Source organism: Motacilla alba, chromosome 4 (genome assembly GCF_015832195.1).
Source record: "Motacilla alba alba isolate MOTALB_02 chromosome 4, Motacilla_alba_V1.0_pri, whole genome shotgun sequence".
NCBI classification, from domain to species: domain Eukaryota; kingdom Metazoa; phylum Chordata; class Aves; order Passeriformes; family Motacillidae; genus Motacilla; species Motacilla alba.
In genome coordinates, this window is record NC_052019.1 from 22,378,404 (window position 1) to 22,406,303 (window position 27,900).

General features: G+C 41.3%; 1 protein-coding gene across 6 annotated transcripts; it reads left to right on the forward strand.

The window, feature by feature from the left end:
• Positions 1-27,739, forward strand: KLF3 (Kruppel like factor 3). 6 transcript variants are annotated; one of them, XM_038135761.1, is made up of 8 exons: positions 108-790; positions 4,829-4,867; positions 7,575-7,652; positions 11,739-11,835; positions 17,272-17,767; positions 18,592-18,742; positions 23,130-23,290; positions 24,484-24,786. In XM_038135761.1, the coding sequence occupies exons 4-8, from the start codon at positions 11,779-11,781 to the stop codon at positions 24,663-24,665; spliced, it is 1,047 nt and encodes a 348-aa protein (XP_037991689.1). In that variant the 5' UTR covers positions 108-790; positions 4,829-4,867; positions 7,575-7,652; positions 11,739-11,778; the 3' UTR covers positions 24,666-24,786. The 6 variants fall into 6 exon arrangements, with proteins under 6 accessions (XP_037991690.1, XP_037991691.1, XP_037991689.1 ...); XM_038135762.1 differs by lacking the exons at positions 108-790; positions 7,575-7,652 and adding an exon at positions 1-100; XM_038135763.1 differs by lacking the exons at positions 108-790; positions 7,575-7,652 and adding an exon at positions 82-100 and having other exon boundaries at positions 11,736-11,835.
• Positions 27,740-27,900: the final 161 nt, after the last annotated feature.

A 27,900-nucleotide genomic window follows, 5' to 3' on the forward strand; every position in this document is an offset into this window, starting at 1 on the left:
CCGCGGCGGCAGGGCCGGGGAGCCGCCGCCCGGCTCCGCGCCGCCCCGCGCCCTTTCCCAGCCCCCGCCGGCGAAGCCAGCTCGGCGGCAGCGGCCCAGCGTGAGCACCTCCCTTCCTTCCCCCCGGGCGCTGGGTGTTGCTGTTGTTTTGCTGCCGCCGCAGGTCGGCCGGGGTGGACGCGGAGGGAGGGAAGCAGGGAGGGGTGCGCCCTGCCGCAGGGCCGCTGCCAGGTGCACGCCTCTGCCTGACACACGGGCGGGGAGGAGGAGCTGGACCGGCAGGTTTGTCGGTGGGGCGGCCCCGCTCCCCTCCCCGGGCTGCTGGGGATAATTAGTGTCTGTGCGAGGCTGTCTGCCCCCGGGAGGCAGGGCGGGCGCCCAGTCAGTGCGTGCCCGGCTGTTTGTGAGCGGTGACTCGCCCCGGCCCCTCGGCAGAGCCTCCACCCCGCGGGCGGGGACCCGCCCGGCCGCGCTCCCTGCCGTGACCCTCCCACCGCCACTCACCCCGCCGGCCCGGGGAGCCTGGCAGGGCGAGCGGCGCCGGCGTCATGTGACAGCGCGGCCCGGTGCCAGGAGCCCGGGGGGAAGGCGAGCGGGCGGAGGGCGGGAGCGGGCAGCTCCTCCTCGCACACGGACCCGGAGACACCGCCGAGGCTCCTCAGCCGCGGGGACGCGGGACACGCCGGCCTCGCGCCTCGGTCCCTCCGGAGCGCCCCCGCTGCCTACCGCGACCCCCGGCGCTGCGGGAGCCGAGGGAAAATCGCGGCGCGCTCCGCACCGCCTGCCGAGCGTAAGTGTGAGGGCGGGGGTAATGCGGGGGCCGGGCTGTGCTGACTGCGGGATGGAGGTGCCGGAGGAGGAGGAAAGTTTCCCGGCGCTGCGAGTAGCGCGCAGCCCGAGGCGGCAAGGTGATGCCGCGGGAGCCGCTGCCACGCCGGGGGTGGCGGGAACTGGGTCTCCGTCAGGCCGCAGTTGCGGGGAAGGGGGAGCAGAACTCGCCGCGGGGCTTCCCTCCGCGGCGCCCGGGACTCTGGCTGCGCGGCCGGCGGGAGCCGGGGGCAGAGGGCCGCCGCTGTCCGCCCGGCGGGCGGCGCACCTGTGTGGCCGGTGGAGCCGCTCGGGGGGCGCCTTCCCCGGCGCCCTCCCCCGCCTGTCCCCGGCGGCAGGGCCCGCGGGCCGCCCGCCCCTCGGGGCCGCTCTCCCGCCCGGCGCGGCCGCAGCCCCCGGCCTCTCGCCGGGGCGGGACAGGCGCGGCTTCGGCTAGAGACTGAAGCGCCATCGGATCCCGGGCGGGATCCCGTGCCCGACCAAACCGAGGTGGAAAGTACCGCGGGCTCGCTCGGTTCCGCGGGCGGCAGGGTAGTTGGCAGGATAGGAGCTCGCGTCCGGGCCGTGTTCCCTCCCGTAGCGCGGAGCGGATCGGCAAGCGCCATGTCCCCCGTTTAACTCTTGGTGAAGTCTGGGATGAAATCGGCTCCCGAGAGCCTGCCCCTCGTATTGTCACGTCACCTTAGCACCGCTTGGCTGCCATGTAGGCGAAGGTAAAACGTGGGACAGCACAGCAGCGAAGTCTGGAGTTAGAAATAACCTTTCCTTTGCTAGATGACTTTTGTTGGGTTTTTGTTTGGTTGGTTAGTTTGGGTTTTGTGGGTTTTTTGTTTGTTCCTTTTTTAAACTTTCTGTTTATTAATTTGTTTTAACCGAAATGGGAATAGGAGTTACTTGCCTCGGACCGCTGTCTGGTGAGTGCCTGGCACAGCTAGGGGAGCCCTGGCAAAGGAAGGCTCAGCAACACGAGCGTGCGCTGGGGGATCAGAGCACCTAACTGGAGCTTAGGGAAAAAGACTTAGTTCAGAATAGCTTAAGTGGTCATTCAGGAGTTACATTACAAAATATCTTAACGATGTTTTGTGCACTTCCCTTTTGCTTCAGGTACTGTACATGCATGGTCCACTGTTTTATTCACTTCCTCACCTTTGAGAATTCAGGAAGTGTCACTGTTTGTGGAACTGAATTCTGAAGGTTTAATTGTTGGGAAAAGCTGAATTTGACTGGCTGATAGGAGAGCTCTGAAGACTTGACTTCATTTAAACGAATATTCATAAATACACATTACGTGTATTGAAAAGAAAGACTTGCATGGCTGCTGACTAGTGACTTTTCCATCAAATACTTTTTTAAGATACCCCTGTGATAATCACATGAGCAGCTGGTGCTTCTGTGAGAGGAATTACATCTGGATTTGATAATCTCACCTGACCAGAAGACGCTTATTTCAAATTAGCTTTCACCTTGTATTTTTAAGAATTTATTGTTACTCCCTAATATCAAAATATAAAAAACCTGAAGCTGACTTGAGTAGCCTTTTTTTCACAATCAGGCAAATGTTTCTGGGTGTTTTTTCCCCTGCACATGCTGCTATAGCTATGGTACGGATCACGAGAGAGACTGGGGGTAAGGGTGAAGGGTGGAGGCAGGAAAGAATGCTAAATGGTCTTTCCCTGTCCTAAGAATTCAAGCAAAACTTCCTCTAAGTTGCAGAGCTGCAAGGGAGCCCTTAGGTAGTACTGTGAACATTTGACCTAGTCAACATCTGTTTAGCCGAAAGCAAAAGCCTTCAGAAAAATAAAGATGTACATGTGAGTGAGATGAGTTGAAGATTCAGTGATAATAAAGATGTTATACAATCACCAAATTGCCTATATTTGCACTTATTCAGTATGAAGAAATAAGGAACTGAGACTATTGGCATAAAACCCACACCTTGCTGTGTAGATGCTGTACTAGCCAGGTTTTACCCCATGTTCATTATTGAACTCCAACCTTGGAACCCCACAGCATGCATTGGTGTTGCTGTGGTACTCATCCATGTAATTTGCTGTAACATTCTCACATTTGATAATATTAGATGTCCCACCCATGGTGTATAAATAACTGATGCAAGGTATCTAAGAGAAGAGAGAGCATTTGAAACCACAACTTTGAAGGAAAACAAGTGTTGAAGTTATTCTACTACGTGAAATCTAGACAAGTTGTGCTATTCCTCTGCTTACTTCATTTATTCAAAAATAAAAGTAGTAAATTCTTGGGAAATCAGATTCTGAAATTATGTCTGAGTGCATATGAAAACAGGGATGTGTTAGGCTAAGTGTGTGATGGCTTAGAAAAATACTCTTGGGTGCTCTGAGTGACATTGGTTCTCAGCTATGGAGCAGTACTGAGCATGAGTGAGCCACTGTCCAGGAGCAGCCCCAAGCTTTAGAAATCCTTCCTGCAGTTCTCATCCCCCAGCTCTCTCTGGAAGAAGGTGCTTCTGCCAGGCTGGGTGCTGCCTCTGATGTCATGAGGCCAGAGCTCTGTTTAGCTGCTGGCATAAATACAGTAATAAACCAACTGGTCTAAGGAAAGGTTTCAGCAAATCCTCCTGACCTGTGGTGCCTTAAAATCTCCTGCTCCCTCAAGTTAAGGGAGCCTGTTTGTAAATAGGGCAGGTCCCCTGCATAAGGACAGTGTTTTTATTCACACCCAATGAACAAACACCTCCACCCACTGTTGTTGTTTTAAAAGACTCCAGCTGCTCATGAATATAGGGTCAGGGAGGGCCGCCTAAATGTTTCTCTGTGCTTTCTCCCCAGCACAGCCAGCAGAGCTGTTTCCTGTTCTTTGTTTCAAGGCTGGGGTTTGCGTCACACATTCCAAGTGGCATATGTGGTGCTCTTTCCTGTTTCAGGCTGTTTTCTGGCAGTTCGGTAGCCTCGTCCAGGCCCCTTGTCACTGCCCCTCAACTCCCAATCCCCACCCGATGAGTTATCATGTCTCTACACACTCAGGATTGCTTAAGATGCCTGTGTTATGTCATAACGAGGTTTCCAAGTTAACCTTTAACACGCCCCTTCCACTCCAATGCACTTCTGGGGGTGAACTGGAGTTTTTAGCTCAGTTCGCTGAAAACTTGAACTCAAGTCTCCAGAAAGTTGTGAGCCAGTTTTCTGCTCTCACTTGCTCATCAGCTGATCTGGAATAGCTCCATTAAAGTCACAGAGTTGCACTGATGTATAAAGAGTATATGTGAGAAGAAAGTCCGCTTATGTAGGCTCATAGTTGTGAGAGGTTTTGACTTCAGCCCTTACTCAACCTAAATGGCTCACTATGAGCACTTTGTTTTTTCAAATCTCAAAAGATGTAGATATTAGCCTTATACAGGCTAGAAGGTTCATTGTCTTCCAGATGTAATACAGAAAATGAGGTCTGGCTTTTCTTTGGCATTAATAAGTACTGCTGTCCCACATTTTACATTTTTGAAAGCATAAAAGTAATTGTTTTACTCCTCTTTTTGTATTTATCTTTCCCCCTCACCCTGTTGCAGGCAGACATAGTGAGAAATCGAGAGGAAATTGAGAAAAACATAAATCTTTCTGTTACTTTGACTCTGACAGAAGAGCTAAAGGACCCAAGCCAAAGTTCACTTAAATAGAGAGAAAAAGTTGCATTAACTTCAGTGTGGCCTGAGTGAAAATGCAAGATGGAGTATTTATTCTTCTGTGTTTCTTATGGCCTGGAATATGCATGGTTACTGTACACACAGAAGTACTTCCACCCTTTCATTTTCCTCTTTTTTTTTCCCCTCCAGTCATTTTTAAAGTAGTCTTTTAGTTCCTCCTCTTGCTCTTCTGGATGCTACAAGTTAGCTGTTTGAGATCACTGAAGGTATCTTTAGGAAGTATCTAAGTACACACTTTAAACTTCTTTCAGAGCTTAATTGTATGTGAAAAAAATTTTATTGGATTGTGTGCACATATTAACGGCAAACTGTTTTTTGTCTGTTCAGAAATCCAGATAAAAAGAAGTATTTGGCTGCACAGTTTTGGTAAGTTGTTTATTGATTATTTTAATGTGTTGCTCTCAGCTGGTTTTATTTTGTTGTTATTTCTGTTTGTTTTAGGACACCATGGATGAGTTTGCCCATTAGAAAGCAATTATGTATTTTAATTCTTGTACTGTTAATTTGCCCAAGATTTCAAACAGTTAATCTTTTTTTCCCAATGACAGAGGAAAAGAGTTGCATTTAACTGTGTTTAATAGTGGAAACTGCTGTATTATAAATGCAGTAAATTTTGTGGTTCACACCTTTTTGTAGCCAGAAGTTCTGTAAAATAGGGAACTGAGGTTAAAATTATAATAATTTTTCTAAACCAACTTCTAAATATTAATTAACACCGCTAACAGGAGGTCTCTTAGAGTTCTTTTATGCTGTAAGCATTCAATCTTTGTGTTTTCATTCCGAGGCTAGTTGCTTCCAATCCAAAATATGAAGTTTGGCAGAGCTGGTTTTAGGAGAGATTTAACTCTTCCCTGTGAAGCATTCACTTGATGCCAAAGCTTCCTTTGAGGGTTTTCTAGCTGTGGGTGATATCTCCCAGGAGAAGAAAGTATAAATGTAGATCAGCCAAATGGAAAGACAAAGCTCCAACAGGTTTTAAATAGTAAGCTAACTCAGAAGGGAAAAAACCTCCAACCAAATGCATGGTCTGTCTGTCACGCAGTCCGTGTGTGTTATCAACCAACTAACTTGATCCATGAAGACATGACAGAGTTTCCACTTTTTTTCTTTAAAGAGTTTGACTTAATTTGATCACTGTCACATTTGTACCCACTACACTGTCCACCTCTTTTCCCTGGTTGGTTTTTTTTTCTTTCCATAGGTTCATAGAAGTTCATCAACATTTGCCCTGTATTTGGATTCTTGTTCAAATCTATCATTTAGGCTGTTATTCTTAAATATACACTTCCTTTTTGTAGGATTAGATTGTCTTTCTTCTTTCCCAGGCTATAAAAATGTTAAATCTCTTTTTCACGTTTCCTGAAATAGCAGAACCCTTCACACAAGAGAACAGTGTTTTCTGTCACTTTCCCCTCACAATTAAAAGGTTTAATATTTCTCATTTCAAATTATCTTAAAAATTAACCTCTTAAGAAAAACACAACAAGAAAAGCGAAGCTCAGTTTGGAAGGGAGAGATTATCATACCATTCCACATACTTCATTTGTTTTCTAAAGTCTGATCTTTTATCCTTACTAGACTGTTTCTCCTTCTAAGAAGTAGCTTGAGACAGGAAACCAGACAGCAGTCTGCCCTGATAAGGGAGAATATTGTCTAATGGAGGTGCCTCAAGAGGTTCTCCTCTTAAATTCAGTGAGTATAGAACTGAAGGTTGAACAGGGTTTACATGGGCTCAATCTTTCCTTGGTAAAGAAGATACTTTCTTAACAAGCACTTCAAGAACATTTTTGCCTCACATTTTTGCATACAAGAAAGCCATTTCCAGACACATGGCTTCAAAGAGCCTGCAACAGTATTATCAGAAAATTAATTGAAATACTAACTACTCAGCTACATGTCAAAGCAGTTCTGGGTCAAAAAAGGTGACATCAACAAAGTTCTGATGCACAAATTGTGCAAAACCACAAGTTTTTCAGCCTGCTTGCAGTCCTGAAAGGAGGAAGATGAAAGATTTTCAAGTCTTTGCTAAGAAACAAATAAAGTTTGAAATACTCGATACCAGAATTCTGTAGAAATGCTCTTTTTCTTAATGCCTATCAATAAAACTTTGAGGAGAAAATTTTTGCCTAGGTACCATTTTATTTTCTAACTTTTTAGAAAATTATAGAAAAATTAGAAACTTTTTAGAAAATTATAGAAAATATTCTAACTTTTTCAACAATTCTTATTGTTACCCAGTGGAAATCCAGCAAATAAACACAGAAAGCTGTTGATCTGTAGAACATTTTCTTGGCGTGCTGGTTCTTCCCGATTCTCCTTCTGCTCTGTTCCTCATGGTCTGGCTGCTCTGGTCCTTTCCCACAGCACCACATCTGGACCTTCGGTGCTTTGGCTGAGTCTGACTGCTGTGCTGAACTGGAGAGCTTCTTTGCCTGCTGCTATTTTGGGGTCAAGTGCAGTTAAGCACTTACTTACTTCCCATTAAAGTTAATGGAACGTTAGAAACACTTTTTTGCTGACTCAGGTCATGATGAGCAACTGGTACAGTAAAGTGCAAACACCTTATGAGCTCTGGAAAACACTTTTTTACCTTCCCTGGGGAATGTTTGTCTCAGAAACTGGTTCCTCTCTTTCAAGCCCTTTGGAGGTTCCACTGAAGAGAACTTTTCATCTGGCTTTAGAAAACCTCCATTCCCCTTTGGATTTCATCAGTGGAGAAGCCTCTGATACTATTGTTTCTCCCTTGTATCACAGGAAGTTTGGCTTGAGGTTCACAGAAGTCATAGGTTCAGAGCAACAGGTCTGAGTCCCAAAGTGCTTGGACTGAAGAGCTTTTGCAACGTGATAATGTTTGCTGCTGGATTCAAACAGTGCTGCAGGAGCTGCAGTTCCTTGCAGAGGGCACTCATGCAGTGCTAATTTAGCAGATACCATTACATTATTCTGTAATTATACTGACAATAACAATCATACCTTGAAGCTTCTAGATGAAGACTTGCTGTGCATGGGGCAGCATTCCTTTGCTTCCCCTGGGCACAAAGATTGAGGAAATAAACCCTGTGTGTGTTCTCAGGCAGAGTGAAGAGGGGCTGAATGTATGGTCACCACCCCGCTGTCTTCAGCAAAAGTCAGTCATGGACTGCTCTTCCAGGTATTAATTGAGAGCACAGGCTTTATATCAGAATAAACCTTTGTTATTGGATGTGCGCAGTCAAAACTGGCCTTCCACCCTACCCTTTCCTTTCATAACAGGTCTGCAGAGTTGGTGGACCTTGAAGGTAGATGTGCAGGGCTGCTGGGAGTAGCTGCACTGTGGTTGCCTTTTCCAGCTGCTCTGCAATGCAGATGTGTAGTCTGAGTGCATTCTTTAACCACTTTGCACATTTCATCCAGGGTAAATAATCCATACAAGTCCTTATTGTCAAAATACACGTTTAAGTACCTTTCAGCTTTTGTTTAATCTTAATTATGTCTCTGAAACAATAAACCATACCCCTGTCAGGAAGTTAATATTGACAAGTGTTCAATCCTGACAAGGTGATGAGCTCTAATGATAATGAACTTCCCTTCTGGAATGGATGTCTTGCTGTATATTGGATCATAAGGACAGAATTTGTGTTGTTTCTGGCTTGCTGTCTTCACTGGACCTCAGATAGGGGAATACTGAGGGACTTTGCCTGGACTTTACCTTGCCACCTGTCCCTATTTGCATACAAAACCCAGTTGCTTCATTTGTCTTTCTGAAGTACAGGGTGTGAGCAAAATCTTATCAAAAGCCAGGTCCTGTTTGGACAAGTTGGACTGACTTGGCAGAGATCCACTGGGTGGAGTGAATGGGAGGAGGCAAGAAAGTAAAACTGGGTGGCTTGTTAGCAGAAAAAAAGAGGGAGAGCAAAAAAAAAAGAGAGGGTGGAATGTTTGCTTACTGGATTGCAGTTAATTATTTAGTTTCAGATTACATTCATATTAAATTCTTTTACCTCACATGAGAAAGCCCTTTAATGCAAAATAGTTTACCTAATAAAGTCAAAGACAAAAGTTCTTATTTTTTTAATACATTTATCATGAATATATTGTTGTCACCTCACCAGTTTTTCGAGAGCACCTCAGGAATGAGAGATGGTGTTTTGATTTTCCAGAAATTACTTGTATATACTAAACAATTTGTAGGCCTTCATACAAGTAGATTCTGAAATCACTCTGTAAAGTAGAACCAAACTGTTTTTTCATTCCTCTGTAAATAATAGAAACAGATAAGACTGCTTACCTTCCCTGTTGCCCCCTTCTCAAATGCTTAGGAGAGAAAGACTGAGAAGTTTGGAGTTAATAGGCATGATTTTACAAATATACTGGGAAAAACTACCTACTTCTTAGTTGAAGTACCATGCTTTATTTGTGTGTGAGCGTACATGCACGTATTTGCTCATGAGTGTGGTCCAAGCTATCAATTTGGAGCATTATTTTTAAATACAAAGAGGAGTCTTTTGTGAGTTTATTTACAGCCTTAGAAATACATCATTTTGAGCTACATTTTAAATGCCAGATCCAAAGCTGACTTATATTGACTCTGTAGCAGTCTTACAGGATCAAGTGTTGCATCTTAATTAATTTTCTATTCTTGAAAATTGGTTTCCAGTCGCTATAAAATGGGGAAAAGAAACCTGCTTAAGATGCACATGATAAAGAAGTGCTTGATTCCTGTACTCTGATGCAGCATAGTAAACTTACATAAATCTAAAGTTTTTCTCTGCTGTTCTTAGACGACTGCACTTAGGAAAGATTGAGGATTACTTTTCACTTTTGTTCAGAGTAGTACACTTCCTGTCTATGTCAGTTTAATTCCTGCACAGTGATTTAGAGCTATCTCAGGAAACACTGAAATCTGTAGCATGACACATGAAATGTGTATCAAGTGTCTTTTCACACACTTTCTTGGAGCAAAACATTAAAAGAAGTAATTCTTAAACTGAAGAAAATACGGTTTTAGAATGACAAAAATTACACAAAGGATTAGCATCATTGCATTTACTTAGAACAACCTTCCTTCCTTCCTTCCTTCCTTCCTTCCTTCCTTCCTTCCTTCCTTCCTTCCTTCCTTCCTTCCTTCCTTCCTTCCTTCCTTCCTTCCTTCCTTCCTTCCTTCCTTCCTTCCTTCCTTCCTTCCTTCCTTCCTTCCTCCCTTCCTTCCTCCCTTCCTTCCTTCCTGCCTCCCTCCCTCCCTTCCTTCCCTCCCTTCCCATCCTTTCTTTCTCTCTCTGCTTCTCTTCTTTCTTTCCTTTCTTTCTTCACTAAAGTGAAGAAAGTCTGATTGGTGTGTTACTTTATCTGTGCACATACAAGCTAAAAATCAAAAGTTTCTGGGAACCTGAAAGGAATTAGTTCCAAGTTCCTATATATGAGCTCTGAGTGGCTCCACTTTACTGTAAACGTTTTTCATGTCTAAAAGCACAACTTCTCTGTTTTCACAATGCAGATGAATGTGTGACAATATGGGTGATGTATAGATATGTGGATTTATTTCTGGGAAGTCAGTATTCTGAATGTTAGTTCTAGCTATGTGACTTGTTGAAACCTGAAAAGGATAACTAGGTAACAGTTATAAATGATAACCATTCAGAGAAAATAGTATAATTAATAACCTTCTCACAAGCATGCTTGAGGTGTTTATGGAATTACCACAACTTTCAGCAGATACTGCTATCTTAAGACCACCGTTTTCAAAATAAAACTACATACTAAGTTTAAACTGGAAATTTCATTAAGCGGCATCATTTGTTTCACTTCAATTTTGCAATTTGCTTTTGTCAGGCCTTCAACTTTTATAAGGTGAATTATGAAGATACTATAATTTACTCTGCTACTTGATTGTTTCCATTATTCAATGTGCACACTGTTGTAGTATATTTCCAAAAGTCTTTAAACTTTATTTATGTAGCTGAATAACTAATGGTAGACTTGTAACAATTCATGCTTTCGTTCTCTGGAAGCTCTTAACAAATTTTGACCTATAAATGCATGTTCACTGTAAAATTGTTCATTAGCGTAGGCTTATTAGAATTGTTTTAATTTGAGCAGGTACATCTTTAAATGTTCACTTACATTTCTGGGAGAATTTCCCAGCCACAGGCGCAGATCTGTTGGTGAGCCTTCAGCCGGTCCTGCGGGGGGAATTGCCGGTGCCGGAGTCTGGCTCTATTCGCTTCTTTCCAGTGCCATCTACCGGCCAAATGCAATTTGTGTCATTCACTTTTGTCCTCGCCTCTTAAAAGAGGTCGTACCGCCTCCAGGCAGGGCTGGGAAGTCTGCGGTGTACGGTCAGAACTTGCTCCTTTGACATCAGTCGTATAATGTATAACCTCGAGTCATTTATAAACAGCTTGGCAACATCTAAATGTCATTGTGAGCAAATTCCCTTTGCTTCCCCTTAGTTTCCCTGTGTACCCTTATGGCTTTACCCAGAAGAGGTATCTCCTTTACCTCCCAGTATTTTTCCAAGATGACCATGGCAAATGTGTAGTATGACAGCTATGACATGCTTTATGCTAAATACCTTTATTTCAGGCATTTAGAGATTGGCCAAGTAAGGTTGAACACTGTAGAAGAAAACCCCTGAAGCTGTACAGAATGCAAGCGGATTTTTTTAAAGTGCTTTTATTTTGCAGTTAGCACAAATAGTTGTTGAATTGTCAGTAAATCTATTATCTTATAATAACAGATGCATTTTTTTCTGTTAAGTCATTGTAGCATGTTGAATATAGTCCAAGTTAGTCTTGAATTTTAATCTTTTTTTTTTTTTCATTGACATCATTGTCACTGTATGCGATCTATTGAGTGTTCTACTAGGACTGTTAGGAAAGAGAAATCGTATCCAGAATCAGTTCACTTGTAAAAACAAGATTATTCTGAGATTGTAATGGTGATAAGAAATATGTGGTCTAAACTCTGATGTGTTAAAACACTTGACAGCTAATGAAAGTGAAAATTCTGTGGTCTTGGTGTGCTGATATGCACAACAAAAATTCAGTTTGACTTTCATTAAAGTGAACAGATGGCCCTTTGTTTCAATAGCAATTTGGAAAGAAAAATCTTGCAATAAATTCAGTCAAAGATTTAAAAATCTCTGTTAGAGATGGATAAATATTCATGTTAATCTGACAAAACAGTAAATTCTCTACAATTCAGAAAGTTGATTCGGGTATTTCCCATGGCTTTCTAACACCTTGTCTTTCCCCAGCAGGACAGAACCTCAGAGGCATCAGAACAGGTGAATAAAAAAGATGCTAATGTTTGACCCAGTCCCTATCAAGCAAGAAGCCATGGAGCCTGTTTCAGTGGTAAGACTTTTCAAATATATTGGCCCTAAAGATGACTCTTTAGTTTTTCCACCTTTAAATTCATAATGAGATGTAATTAAGATTTGGACTAGGTTAGGAAGCATGTGAAGCTATATTTTGCTCTTAGAGCAATCAGATTCACGTTCTAGGAAAACTTTCCATAGTTTATTAATTTATTCCCTTAACAACCTGAGCAGTTGCCTATGAGAGGAGAGAGCATCCCTGTTTCCTGAGCCACTGCTCTGTAAATATCATCTCAGTGGCTCGTGCTGCTGATGGAGGTGGCTTGAAAATAAGTTGCCATGCTTCGTGGTGAAGTGGCAATAGCCTGTGGTTTCAGTGTTACACCCTTGAACTAAGTGAACAGCTTCTTGCTGTGCCTTTTTTTGTTTTTCTCTTGGTTGTGGTAACAGGTGCCTGTGGCTAGCTCTGCTCTAAACAGCAGGAAATTAATCCTGTAAAAACCTAAACCAACAATGACTTTTTGCTGGGTAAACTGGTTGCACTGCTTTACCAAGTGAATAAATGAGAACTAGGACAGTGGGGAAAAAAGGGGAAGAGGAGACACTCCTCTTACTTACACTTTTTACTTCTTTAAAATTGGGTTAATTTTCCATGAACTCAGAGAATAGGGTCATCTCAGAGAAGAGTCTGATAAGCAACAGCAGTGGGACATGTAGGTGGGAGCAGTACAAAGAGAATTGTGATGATACAGGCTGCTGCTGAAAGGAGAGGTTTTGACTTTGCTCCCTCCACACCAGCTTCGTGTCTCCTTTGTGTGACTGAAGAATTGCGTGGTCCTAGAATGATTTAGAACATTTGGATCAGCTCACTGAATGGTCAGAATTGCTAACCCATCAAAAATACTCATTTTTTGGTCAGATCAAGAAGCTGATCTGACTCATTCTGTGCAGCTGCTCAATATTAGAGCAAGGGGAGGGAGGAGGATAAGAGAACAGGACCTCCCCTTTCAGCTTTTAGCCTGCAATAGCAGATTAGTGTAACATGAAACCACACCCCTAGAAAGGCTGATCCACTGAAAGGATGAAGTCAGTGTACATAACTCAGAGTGCATTAAACTTGTGCTCTGAATGGCATCTTTCAATGAAAAGTTTGTTTCCTGTTTTATTTAAAATAAAGAGTAATTTTCATAAATTTTAATGCATCTCTAAGCAGTCTGATTTTTTCAGTGCTATTAATAACACTTCTGGGAGCTAAGTTTATATGCATTTTAAAATTACAGTTTGACTTCTGTGGGGTTTATTTGCTGGAGAGTAATGATAGAAAAATAACTGTCACTGAAAGTACGAATATGACAAATTCCAATATTGGGGTCAAGAAAGAATTTTAGTATTGGCCAGCCTGTCACTTCAATTACAGTTACTGTGGAACTATATTAAGATTAGTGGTGATTATCTGCTATAATCTAAGATTATCTAATGGTGTCTGTTGAAATTAGAAAAGAGGCTGGTTTTACAAAAGAAGTGTCATTGCTGTCTTCTGGGCCACCTTTTGTGAACATCTGCCTTTATCTCCCAAAGAGGGTTCTGCAGTGGTTTGGGGCTCTGCACGAGACACACAAGTGCCCCAAGCAGTTGTGTGCCTCTGCCAGATGGGCGATGTCAGTCCCTCAAAAAGCTCACCAGGAGAGAAGCGAGCAGTCTTTCCCAGACCAGCAGATGAAGGAAAAACTGCAGTGGGAAAAACAAGGGAGCATTTCTGAGCCAAGTGCATTTCAAGGCTGGCATTCCACATATTGGTTATTCTGTACCATATCCTTCTCCCAGTGATGTGGTGCTTTCCATATGTTGGACCTTTGGAGTCTTCTCATAAGTCAGTGTAATCACTCTGACCAGCTATTAAAGACCACTCAGAGAATTTTACCAGATCTGTACGTTTTTCTTTTTGCCATTGCATGAGGGGAAAAAAAAACAGAAAAGAAAAAGCAGAAAGTCCAGAGGAAAGTATGGTTTCTGAGTGAAGTTTCCATCGCTGGACACTACTTTGTTTTCCTTCGGATTGAGGACCATGTGTGTTTCAGCTTCTGTACACACAGAGGCTGCTTAGCCCCAAACCCTTGAGCTCTTCAGCTCTTCTTGGTCTTGTGGCTTCCTTGGAGCCCTGGTGCCACAACAGAAACTGCTCTGGAGACACCTCTACAGGGAGGTATTGTGATAGGGAGAGGACATAGGAAAGATTAGCAGCCACTGAGTGAGTTAGTTTTCTTGACCACCTTTTGAGGAGGTGGAATGACAGAGAAAATGTCAGTGCTCTGTAAGCAGAGCAGACTGGACTAACATAACCTGGAAGTCTACAATCAGGATTATTTGTATTGCATCTTTCATTCTGATAGAATCATTAGAAGCCAAATTAAATTAAGCCCCTTAGGAATAACTCACTCTTTTCTCTGAGTGTAGGTGTACTCTTTACACTGTAGGTGTAAAGTCTTTGTGTCTCCTAAACATCACAGTAGTTAGAGGGGAAGGAGGAAATTAGTAATGGTTTTGACACCACTGTATTTCAGGGTGTGTGGTTGAAAGGATTAACTATGCTTCTCAGGTGACTGGAGCTTGCACCCACACTATTTCATCACTCTACCAACAGCTCATGCCATTTATTGAAATGAATTATTGAACATATATTATGATAGTTCTTAATGAGCTACTGACAAAGTCATCTGAGTCCTACCTACAGGACTACCTATTTGCTGCGAGGACTTTGTTAAATACTTTTTTAACATTTGGACCAGTTACCATTTGGTGAAACAAGTTGCTTTTTTGTTTGAATTGGAATAAACAGTTTTTCTCTGTGTAGCAGAGTAGTAGAGAGAAGACTCGGTCAGGCACGAAGAAGTATGACACTGATTATGTGGGTGTCATGATGATTAGATTTATTGATAATACAGTATCTAAATATTGCCAATGCAGTGTATAACATACTGAGGTCTAAAGGGTTATAATGCATATATATATAAAAGCAGATTCAGCTAGAAATGTTTACAGTCTTTGGCCTTGCAGAATGCACAACTACAAATGAACAAAGCACCTGTGGAACTACTTTAGGGTTTTATCTTTGAATGTGACTGAATCTTGGCATTTTTACTCACCCATCCAAAAAATGAGTGTTCCGGTCTTCACTGTGGGCATATTCTGCTGGCCTCCTGCCAGGGAGAGGGGAATCTACCTGGAAGCTGCCCACAGTCTCAGGAGACCAGTTTTCCCAGTATCTAGCAGCATTTCTATCCTTTTGCAGGCTGTGCACCAAAATCAATCACAATCATGATTACTCCCCCATCAAAGAATGCAGAAGCTATGTGAGCATCCAGACAGTTATTCCTTGAATTCCCCCCTGGTGTTCTCAGGATAAGGTTACGCCTAGGGATGCTTGTTTTAATAGACTCATTGGCCAAAAGCATTCCTGGAGATTTAAATTTCACAGGCTTTTTCCTTTTTAGCATTCTTGCAATGGAAGAAAAGTTGATAGGCAATGACCTTGTGATCATCCCTGACAAACCTGCAGCACTGTAAATGCACTGATGCTTAGTGGAGGAATGTTTAGAGTTCATTAAAGCTGGGTGAACTCTGTACTGGAAACCAATAACAGGAGTTTTAACAGAAGTATTTAATGTTCCTTACCTGTCAAAATTTGGATTTTTTGGCTATTCCCATAATTTGATCCAATTTAATAGATAGCAAATGCTGTTAAATTATATCAATATTTAGTGGTCTCCATCACTTAGAATGCTGATAATTTCATTGCTTGGCTCAGCAGTGCTGGCAAGTCTACAGACAGTACTTCTTGCAATAATGGCATTTAATAAAATTCTGATAAACCAATTACCATCAAAGATTAATGTTTCTATAAATCAAATTTGTAAGCATATTCATAAAGAGACTATATAACTTGCAGAGATTTTAATGTAATATTTACTGTCTGAAGATTAATCACCATTTTGTGTGCTGCTTTATTTGAATGTTTTATGGACTGAGGGACTCAGCTTTGTTGTTCTATCACAGTGCTATGAATGCAGAAGGAAAATTTAATATTTTCTAAACTCAGTGTTTCAAACAGTAACTGAAAAGAAGAAAATTACATTTGTGTCATTTTGCAAAAATACCTCCCGTTAACATTGACATTTAAAATAAACCAAGTGTTCCCTCACAGGGAACCAGGAAGATGTATTGACAAAAGTGTTCACCCCAGGAAGAAAAATAATTGAAAAGTTATGGAGATATTTTATAAAAATACAGTAGTTTTATGCTTCTGGTGTTTCACTTTATACCATTTTGAACTTTTTTTTTAAATCCCACTCATCAAAATACTTTTGGTGCCAAAAAAGTAATTAGTTTCTTAATACTAGTTTATCCACCTGAAATCCAAAAATAACATTTTATTTCAAAAAGCTGACAACACAACTAAAAATTTGTGTGCGTTGCATTTTCTGTGTCTCACTTTTGTGTTAGAGCATCACATCAGTTTCCATTGTGAGTTAGCTGTTAGTAAACAACAACAGTTTTTAAATACAGTATTGGTCTGGATATTTGTTTAGTAATAATTCATTCTACAGTTAATGTTAATACTTCTTCATTTACAAAAAATCACTAGATATGTGTGTGTTACTTATATAATACATATGTACATACACACACACACACACACATATATATATATATTATTACTAAATTTTGGAGATCGTCACATAGGTCAAGATTTGCTTTGGGGTTTATATTGTAATGGGAACTGCTAGCTACCACTACCAGGAATATTTGTGCGACACACCAAATGTTTATCCTTGTACTCATTTTCCAAAATTAGACTGGCTGAGTAGCTGCTTTATATCTCAAAAAATTGTTTAGAAAAGTTTAGGTTTTACCTTTCGCACTCTTGAGTTACTCACCCATTACTTACATAGTTCAGCTGAGTATTTTGTATTGATTCTAGGGTTCAGATTCATAATTTCTTTCTTTAGTGATGATTGTTTTTCAATTACTTTAGCAGTTGATTGGGACCCATTACTAGCAATTCTAAGCCCAGCTGAGCTCCCCTGTTTCCAGAATTGATGATGCTCAGTACACAGTTATATGCTTGGCATAGCAGATTATCTCCCAGGTCAGTTAATAAATATACAGGCATGTATATATGACAGGCATTTTTAAAGGGAGAAGAGTAGTTGAATAAGCCTTGAAGATTTGTTTTCATAATCTGTCTTACATTGCTTCTGAAACAGTTAGTGAATCAGAACTTGATTAACTTCATGTGTGGGGAATCTGAGACTTTATTTAATTCCATTTTATATAGAAGCTTCATCAAAGTGCTTTCTTGAAACTTTTTCATTTTGCCTGTTTTATTGGCTGCCTTTCTTTTTCAGCAGTAGCTGCTTGTATGTGCTGATTTATTATTTGATTTTCTGTATTTCTTTTCCACTCCTTCTGACAGTCATACCCATCCAATTACATGGACCAAATGAAGCCAAACAAATACGGCGTCATTTATTCTACACCAAGCATGTTGCACAATAAATTCTACTCCAGCCCTGAAGGACTATCAAATGGAATCCAGATGGAGCCAGTAGACCTCACGGTAAATAAACGGAGCTCGCCACCTTCGACTGGAAGTTCTCCTTCCCCACTAAAATTTCAGACTGTGCATAGGAGAAGTTCACCTGGCTTGACTCTGTCCTCACCCAGCTCACCTCTCAGTAAATTCACGCCGTCACCCCCAGGAGTACAGCCTCTTTCCATGCCAATAACAATCCCACCTGTAATGGCCGCTGCTCTTTCACGCCACGGACTGAGAAGCCCTGGGATACTCCCGGTTATACAGCCTGTTGTGGTCCAGCCAGTTCCTTTCATGTATGCTCCCCATCTCCAGCAGCCCATCATGGTGTCCACAGTTCTCCCAGATGAGATGGAAACTCCAAGTAGCATGCAAGGTTGGTGTGGTCAGAATTGCTTTTTATGTCGTCTCATCCCCACAAAATAAGACAAATATCCGAGCACTCGGTTTCTGTGGGTTGTTGATATTTTAGGAAGTGGAAAGTAATTTCTGTTCTTCCAAAATAAACAGGCATAGAATTTGTTGTGTAAATATTTTACCAGACTTACCAAGGTCATAGGATCACAGAATCAATTAGTTGAAAAGACCTCTGAGATCATCGAGTCCAAGCTGTGACCCAACACCACCTTCTCAACCAGACCATGGCACTGAGTGGCACATCCAGTCTTTCCTTAAGCACTCCAGGGACACTCCACCACCTCTCTGGGCTGCCCATTCCAATGCCCAATCACCATTTCTGGGAAGAAATTCTTCCTAATATCCAAACTAAACCTCCTCTGGTGCCCCTTGAAGCCATTTCCTCTCATCCTTTCAGGCAGTTGTAGAAAGTGATGAGGTCTCCTCTGAGCCTCATTTTCTCCAGGATAAACAATCCCAGCTCCCTCAGCTGCTCCTCTCAGGAGTTGTTCTCCAGACCCTTTGCCAGCTCTTGCTCTTGTTTGTATCTATCTAAACTATTGATCTACTGAGATCTGGACTGATAATAACATCGGACTGATGAAAATTAATAGAAATGTTTTGAGTCATAGTTCATCAGGAGATAACTAAAACTGAAAGATTTTTTATTTAGTGTAAATTGTCACAGTAAATGTAGAACTTACGGATTTGTTTTAACGATAGGGGTTTTTTAATATTATTTATTTCCATAACTCTTCATAATTTGTATGTGTTGCCTTCCCTCTCCTACCCTCTGCCATACAGTGCCTGTCATTGAGTCTTACGAGAAGCCCACACTGAAGAAAAGAATCAAAGTAGAGCCAGAAAGTGAACCATCAAAGACTGACTTCTATCCTGAGCAAATGTCACCTCCAATGATGACCTCATTGTCTCCTCAGCAAGTAATGTTGCAAGAGTAAGTAGCTAACAGTAGTCCCAAGATCAGCAGAGGAATGGAAAGCAGTTCACTAGAGCAGTTAGCAGTTCTGAGGAGTGGGAAGGATTTTTGCTGTGATTTAGAATATGTAATAAAATACACATTCATCCCTCCCACCACTGTCACTGTGAAATGTGATTTCAACTTTCTTTTCCCTCTTCTTCAGCAGTACAGGAGTTGATACATATTTATACCTTGCAATAGATCTGCCATTTCTATGATGCATTTCTAAAGTGATGATAGGTTATAATTCCACAATTTACTGAAAGAAGGACTCCCAATAAGCCAGTGATAACCTACTTACGTAAAACCAGCAGCAAAATTGGAAGAAACTTATTAATACTGATTAATACTGTTAATACTGATATCTCTATTCATGTTACTTGAAATACCTTTCTTTAAAATGAGTGTTGTGAATTTCTCTTCTTGGATGACCTCTTTGTCTTTTCAAACACTTTGCCTGGTTGCTGGGAAGAACTCTTCAGCCTTACAAATTCTGTGTATATAATGAAATTGCATTTTTACCTGAGGCTATTGTTCTGTGGGTGATTTTTTTGGCAGCTCAAGTAGTTTCTGAAGCTTTCTTCCCTCACAGCCACTTGTTTCCATCCCAGTATTAACTCATCGTGCTGGCATAGCTGTTACTGGGGCCCCTGCATGAACCAGATCACAGATCTAATGGATTTTAAAACAGTGCTCTTTGCAGAAGAAAGGACAAGGGCTAGAAGAAGAAATTAGGTCTTGGGCATAAACCTTTTAATTGAAAACATTAAGAAATTCTCCAGAAAGTACCTGAGGAGCCATGGGCACCCTTCCATTTCCTGTTTTAATGGGGAGAATCCTGTCAGGTTACTAAAGCCATGGATTGACCCAGAGCCAGGCTCATCCTTCAGCAGGCAGTGCTCTGGGTAGGCAGGCAGGCTGCCAGCGTGGCTCTGGCAGGAGCTGGAGTTGGGAGCTGAGCAGGGCTCACAGCACACAACCTCAGAATCCATTTCTGCACTTCCCTCTTGCTCACTGGCATCCTTGAGGTGGTTGTGTTTGACCTCACCTCATAGAGTAAGGGAAAGAGGGCTTCAAGTCAGACACTCAACACCCAGTGTGGGTATGGTTCAGAGAGAGAAAGAAAAGCATAGGATGGATAGGTGGTCTCCTGTATTTCCTCCAGAACGCTGTCTCTTCCTCCTGCAGATGGCCATTGGGTTCAAAAGCACACCACAGCACCAGGGCTGGCTACATTCCACAGCAGCTTCCTTGAGGGCACCCCTCCTTGTCTTCAAACAGTCTAGATGCACCTCCTAGACTGCAGGCTCTTTGCAATTGGCTGCCAACTAGCTTTTATAAACTATATGCTGTTTCTTTTAAATCACCTTATACATGTTTATTACATAAAATAGTAAACATGCGTGTTTACTAGTTGGTGACTTACCTTCCATAATGGCCCTACCCAAAAGACCAAGGGAGTCAGGTCTTTATGTAGCTGGAACTAACTACTGCTAGGTCAGGGCTGTCAAATGGTTCAGTTTATTTTTTGTCTTTGTTAAGTCTCTTTAACAAGAGCAAACCAGTAAGTGCTGTTCCTGGCTGGTACCACACCCTTCCTCCAGGGCTGAGACTTCTGCAGGCTTGTCACCTGCATCAGTGATTTGCATTATTTATTTCCCAATGGGTGTTTCCCCAGCAAACCCATCCACTGAGCAAATAATATAAAATTTGGTATAATAGATAGCTTTGTTAAAGAAAATATTTGTGTGTCCATGTTTCCTAAGCATCTCCTCTGCAAGCTTGCCCATGTGGAGTGTGATTTCATGGAGATTCTGTCCTTGCATTGTAACAGCTTCAAGTGCTTTGTAGCTGTCCTGTGGAGCTCTAGTTCTTGCTCCTGGAGCCAGCTCTTTCAAGTTCACATTCCGCTGTATCCAAAACAAGAAGTTTATGCAGTGTATTTTTTTATCATTAAAAAAATACATAGACAACTCACAGAAGATACAAGATGAGATACTTGAACCTTCATTTTAAAAAAAATGTTGTTGTCTCACAGCTTTATGAGCTATAGTTAGGCATTGAAGTTTTTATCACTATTCATTGGTTCAAATTGCCCAGAGTGTACTATTCAGACACCTAAGCTACGTTAAAGGGACATAGAAAACCTTTAGTCTCACTGAAGTGACTTATTTAAGACTTTTAAGTGACTTATTTTGCTTTAGTGTTAGCTTTTGGCAGTACATCTATCTATATCTATCTATCTATCTATCTATAAAAATAATGTTGTTGACATTTCGGGAGGGATGGTTGGACTTTCTAGTATATCTGATAATTAATGTAACTGTGCAGTTATTTCTAAAATCAAACTTGAAGTAATAATAATAGTATAAGGAGCCTTAGTAACATATTTTCATGCAAGTTTCAAAGTCTAGCTCATGCTGTCAACATAGTATGGTCTGTGGTAAAGAAGAAAAAGCTGTTGAAGTTTTAATATAATTTTTAGAAGGTACTCGTACTCTTTACCTATTGAAGAGTGCCAAATGGTAGACATACATGATCTTACATCTAGTTGTTGAAGAGGGAACAAAAGAATTAGGGCTGTTCTTTTATTATTGACACTTACTTAATATTTACCTCTGAATTTGACACCACCCAAACCATTTTTTAAAACTGCCACACCCTATCTGATTATTGATAACATTCTGTTGTCTTGCCAGCCTCCTCTCCCAAAAGAGGAAAAGGAGACATTCTCAGTGCTTTTTCCAGACCCTTGTAGACTGAAAATCCAAATCACAAATGGTGTAGGGCCAATATCCTTTTTCTCCCTTTTCCCAGATGCTACCATGTCCAGGACTAGCCTTCACACATAATGATTTAAACCGAGTCTGTTTGCTGTCCTAAGCCTGAGCTTCTCCAAAAAGACTGGTATGCAACTGCATTGAAACTGTGCATTGTTTTGGAGAGCTCTTTCTTTGGAAGCTAGAAGCCTGCCTTCTTATTTAAGAGTGTGTACATCTCTGTCTAACATCACCATCTGGGGTTTCCTGCCATTATAATATTTTTAGCTAGACTCAATGTGTACTTGAAGAGTACATCACCCAACAGTCACAGAACCACCCAAGAAAGAGAATTTGGTTCCTAGTTTCCAGTTTCTAACTCTTAAGAAAAGAATCAGTAGCAGAATTCAACTTTTCCCACAGTGGTAATCCCAATCCTGCTGCTGTGGGGTCATAGAAAAATCTTTTTAAGCCATGCACAAGATTCTCGGTCTTTAGCACATGCCCTTTATTTTGCTGGCAGAAGTAGGAATTCAATGTTTCTGAAAATTAGGCCCTAAAGGAACTTGGAGTAAGTAACCAATAGAACCCACTGTTACAAAACATGAGTTGATTGGTAAAAACATGTGAAATACAGTAACTTAGAAAAGTCAAGAGTTCTAGAAAGCCTCTTTCTGTTGCATGGAGGAGCTGGTTTTGCAACAGGGAATCCTAATATCTGCACGTTATATTCTACATAACCCTTTTTGACAAACATACGTTTTCTAAGATTGATGTGGAAGACAGAGGAAGGTTGAGGTCTTCCTCTTTGTGGAAGAAAGAATCAAGGTTGTCCCCACTTCTAGAGTAGGGATGTCATTCAACAAAGACACCTTTTAAGAAGCTTGTATGTTTTCGCACGCATGAACATTTATGGGTTTGTTTGTAGCAGAAGTCCATTTGTAGTTCGTGCATGTCTTACCTGCACTGTACCTGTAGGCTTCTAAAGTGAAAAATTATGTTTAAAAAGGTGGAGGGACAACTTCAGACATCCTGTGGGTGTGCCACACAGGCTAAGCTCTACTTTTAGGAATTGACGTCAGTGGTACAGGGAGGCCGCACCCTGCTGCCAGCACCAAACAGGAAATTCTTAATTACATTGTAAAGGAGTGGCTGGAACAATAAAGACTGAGTTCTGCTTTGAAACAGATACAATTTCTTTAATAATATGGAATAGCTGTTTCCAATTACAATCAAATTAGTTTTATTTGAAGGGAAAAAAATAGTGAACAAATACAAGAAAAGTTCACTCGGGGTTTAAGAAATTGGGTTTGAGTGACAAACACAAAGTTGAAGGGGGTTTTTCTTCTAAAAGTTTTAAAAAAGAGCTAGGAAGTAGTAAAAATGGCTACATCATGCCACAAAGTGAGTAAACATTTTAAAAATATTACTGCTAAAATACACAAAATTTGCTAAACCTTGCTGAATTTTTCGACATGCATGTAATGTTGTTCTTTCTGCCAAGAGACAGAGTGGTAGTGAATAAAAGGCTCTGTTATGAATCATATTAGCTGAGGTTTGCTGTGCTAAATGGTTTTGATTTTAACATTACTTTAACTTTGCAGGAATCACCCTTCAGTTATAGTTCAGCCAGGAAAGAGACCTTTACCTGTGGAATCTCCAGACACACAACGAAAACGCAGAATACATCGATGTGATTATGAAGGCTGCAACAAAGTCTACACTAAAAGCTCCCACCTGAAAGCTCACCGAAGAACCCATACAGGTCTGAGCATAGCTATCCTTCTCTTTCATCAAGTCTGTGCTAAAATAGTAGGCTAAGCTTATAACTTCTGCTAATGGTCAGGTGACCACAGGTGTAAATAACAAAATGACAGAAGGTAGATCTGGCATTGTTGTGAAAATAATTATAGGCTGAGCAAAAGACGAGGACGTAGTAGGAAAAACCTACAGCAAGAGACTGTATGGCAGAACAGGTTCACAGTGCATGCTGATGTGTGTTACATTCACTGGCTCTTCACTCATTTTGTGTCCAGTTGCTTGCAGTTTACTCAATCTGCACACCCTGTAAACACCAAATCAGTTCCAATTGCACTGGCTCACCTATGACATCACTGTTAAATTTGACTGTAATTTCTATGGGAGTAGCCCATTTGCAGAAGTTTGCCAAACTTCTATGCCAAATGCAAACCCGTCTGCTCTGTGGAGATGCTAACCACTGGTGCAGTGGTGCTTTTTATCTGAGTGAGTGTTCCAGTAAACATATCCCCATCTTTGCTCCCCACAGAAATGTTCATCTTTGCATGCTGAATGAATGTATATACATCCAAGGTTTTTACAAGGGTACCTCTTTTAGGAAAAATGGAGCCCAGTTCATGTCTGTTGTGCATCAAGCCAGCCATTTACCTGTTGGGCAATACAGTGGTGTTAAAGGAGGAGGATGACATATTAGTAATAATAGAGAGAGATATTAGTAATAATAGAGAGAGAGTTTAAGTTAAGGTACTTGCAACAGTGATGCCAGTCATTTACACTGCATTAAATTTCAGAAATCACAAGATTTCTGCCTGTTCTGCTTTATGGTATCACAGTCCTTTACCCCAGAAAGCTAGAAAATGAGATCCCAGTTTTGAAAATCCTTGAACAAATGCTTAAACCTTCGTCCTTCTGGGTTTCATAATACAAAACAGGTGCTAATATGGCAGAGAGAGGAACGGAGAGACAATAAAAAAATAAATTGTGGCAGGTAGCAATTTTTTGGTCAGTTAACTTCGACTACACCGTTTCTAGCACAGAGTACTCTTCAGCTTTGAGCTGTTTGGAGGCTTTTTGAGTAAGCATTGAAGTACTTACTGAAATTTGGCAAGGCAGTAGAATATCAGATTTGTGTGTGAACTCACATGATCAGAACTGATGAGTTCATGTCTTAAATCCCCACTTCCGTGTTTCCTTTTCCAGGAGAAAAACCGTACAAGTGCACTTGGGAGGGATGCACGTGGAAGTTTGCTCGTTCTGATGAACTGACGCGGCATTTCCGCAAGCACACAGGAATCAAACCCTTCCAGTGTCCAGACTGTGACCGCAGCTTTTCACGCTCGGACCATCTTGCTCTTCACAGGAAACGCCACATGCTCGTCTGAATGTCTTCTGTCCCTGACTCCTGCCACACTTTTTTTGTTTTTTACACATGCATTTTAATTTGGATTCAGCTGGTCTGGATCTCTGAGTTTATACCATTAAAAGCTTACGTATGGTCAGTAACAGATGTTATCTAACCTTTCTATGTCCTTGCCACGGGTCAGACCTAAAGAATGTGAACACTTCTTTTTTTTCTTCTGGGGATGCTAAGCAAACCCCTTCTGCATTCAGTATGTTTATGGTATTTCATTTGTGAATAAGGGAATTTTTAAACTAACAGCTTTTGTTGGTTTCTTCATATAATCAACCCAGCATATACTGATAAAATAGTAAATGTTATTGAATATCCAAAACGCTAGTCCTTGCCAGAGACTATTATTTATGTGCCCTCTGAGGGATACACTCTCATGTTATGCTCAACAATGCAATGAATGGACTCTCCCAGCTGTGTTGATTTCTGCAATGTGGTTCATACAACAGTTTTAGAAAGACACCTGATTTAGAAATCCCCTCTGCCCAAACAGTGAGTAATACTGAGGAAATAAATCTAAACAGTGTAATTACAGAAGGATTGAGTCATATCATTTACCCCAGTCAAGAGGAAAAATGGGCAGGAATTGGTCCATACATAACACTGTGCATCTAAACCAATGTCATCTGTGTTATAGTGTAGTATATATCCTTGTTTTTGTTGCATAATGCCCCAGTGGATTTGTTAAAGGAAGACTTTGTGTGACTGTATGTCTGGTTTCTGTGCAAGTGTATGGATGGAACAGCTTGAAGCTGAGTCAGGGGTTTACCATCAGGAAGTTCTTCATCCAGAAGGTGGCTGGGCACTGGAACAGGCTTCCCAGGGAAGTGGTCACAGCACCAAGCCTGTCTGAGCTAAGCATCTGGACAATGCTCTCAGGCACATGGTGTGACTTTTGGGGTGTCCTGTGCAGGGCCAGGAGTTGGACTCGATGATCCTGATGGGTTCCTTCCAACTCGGCATGTTCTATGATTCTGTGAGTCTATGGTACTTGCCTATGATATGGCATTCAATGACATTCATGGAAACCTACTGCATCTCATTTCAGGGATAGAGATTATCCCCCTGCAATCATGCCCCCGCATTTCTTCTAAATATTTTTTTTCTCTTTGCTGAACTTCAGAGAATAGCAATCATTAAGTCAAAATGTTCTGAACTGTATTGTTGTGACTACCACTGTAATACACTACAGTATTTAAAATTACTGATCCACAATACTTTTATGAGAAGATGGCATCCGATATGAAGTACTTGTGATGATAAATTGAGTAATGTATCTGTTTTGGATAAAAGCATATACCAGATCATCCAGTTCCTAGCTCTGCTTTGTGACTCTGGTAGTCTCTCTATGGTAGGTACAGCTGCTTCCCTGTGGACGTGCCTGGTGCATTAAAACCATGCCCATTAGCAAACAGAACTGCACGGCTAAAGAAAAATGAATTCAAGCAACCTGCAGTTGCCCCTAGAAATGTTCCTGCCTTGGAGCCCTCTGAAAGGAAGGTTTCTGTCAGTATGAGCTGGCAGACTTTGTGGCACTGCAAGGAAACAAGATGTATTTCTCTACACTCTCACACACAAGGTCATTTCACGTCCTTGCCCTATGTCAGGTCACCACCATTCCCTGTACGTTAAACATACTGAAGTCAGCTTTTCCTTTCTTTTGGAAAAACCCAGTGAACAATGGAGCTGTGAGGGAAGGAAGAGTTTCATAGAACCCTGCAGGAGACAGGTGGAGTGTCCAGCTGCAGGTGGGTATATTTGAGCTTGTGGAGCAGGTAGGCTGTGTTAATATAACCCGTGGAGCCCAATGCCAAACAATCTTTGAGACGCAAGAGTGTGAGTGCAAAGAGCCTTTATTTGGTGACAGGACTTTACCAGCTGTTCTGCTGGCATCCACATGCCTGTGGAATTAGAGAGGTTTGTACTTCTATAGAAAAATGCTCTGACAGCAATTGCTCTGTTCCAGCTCCATCCATCCTCACCACCTCAGCAGGGCTACATCTTGTGTCTTGTAACTCTCCCTCATCTGCTTACCTGTGGCACTGAAACACCTAGCACATGAATTGGATTTTTTACTTTCTTGGTAGGCCAGATTGTTAGTGACATTGAGAAACTTGTAGGAAAGAGACTGATATTATGAGCAGCTGTTCCAGAATGTGGACTTTTTTTTTTTTTTTTTTTTTTTTTTTTTTTTTTTTTGTAGCAGAATTGGCTCTAGGTTTTAGCGGCAATTTTGTAAATCCAGGCATGTCACTGGCTGGGAGGCTGTGTGGAGGGAGCCCTGTGGCATCAGTCACAAGTCTACAGACATTTAGTACTCTGAGATGAAAACAATTATTCTGTTGATAAGGGGGAAAACAGATACTAGAAAACAAGCACCTTAATGGCAACTGGTCCCATTTTTACATTAACAATGCAAATTTATAAAATTCAGGATGTTTAAGGAACATTTCTTTCTAATGCTCTGTTTCTCTTTTGAGGCTTACATAAAATGTTTTCATTAGTATGTTTTTTAATATTTTTAAAATCAGTACCCTAAAAGCAGAACTACTTTGTAACTAAGAGTTACTTCAGATAATTTAGTCTAGGTTACTTGCCATGTTAACTTATTAGCTTATGTACCTTTTTCCTGAGAGTATTTATACTAATGATGGGGTCTAATACAGTGGAGATTGAGCAGATCTTTCAAATTTCATCCATGTGTCTTGCGAATTAGGACCACAGAAATTTAAATATGAAATATAAGTATTTGAGATTATTACATGATAATGCCTTCCTTATAGGATTTTTCAGTTGTGTCTGTGGTGTCTTTGTGGGATGTCTAAAAGGTCACAAGCAAATACACTTTTAGCTGAATGTGAATTCACATCTTAACCAGCTCGTTGTGTCATTTTAGCAAACTTTGATTTGAAGGATACCTTGCAATTTTTAAATGTACTCAATTAAATGCTTTGCAAAACCAGTCATTCCATCTATGCCCTAAAGAAAACCAGTTTCGATAGAAAATCCTAATCCTGGAGAATATTAGCCCCCCCACCCCCCACCTTTCTCTGTAACAGTATCGCACAGTGCAGTGTGTAACAGGGAATACTGTTTTACTGAAATGTGCCTGTTTAAGCTATTTGATTATAATAAATTATTAGTTTCTAATACAATTGCAAGAAACTAAGCAGGTATGAATGTGTGGGGTTTATTTAAATATACTC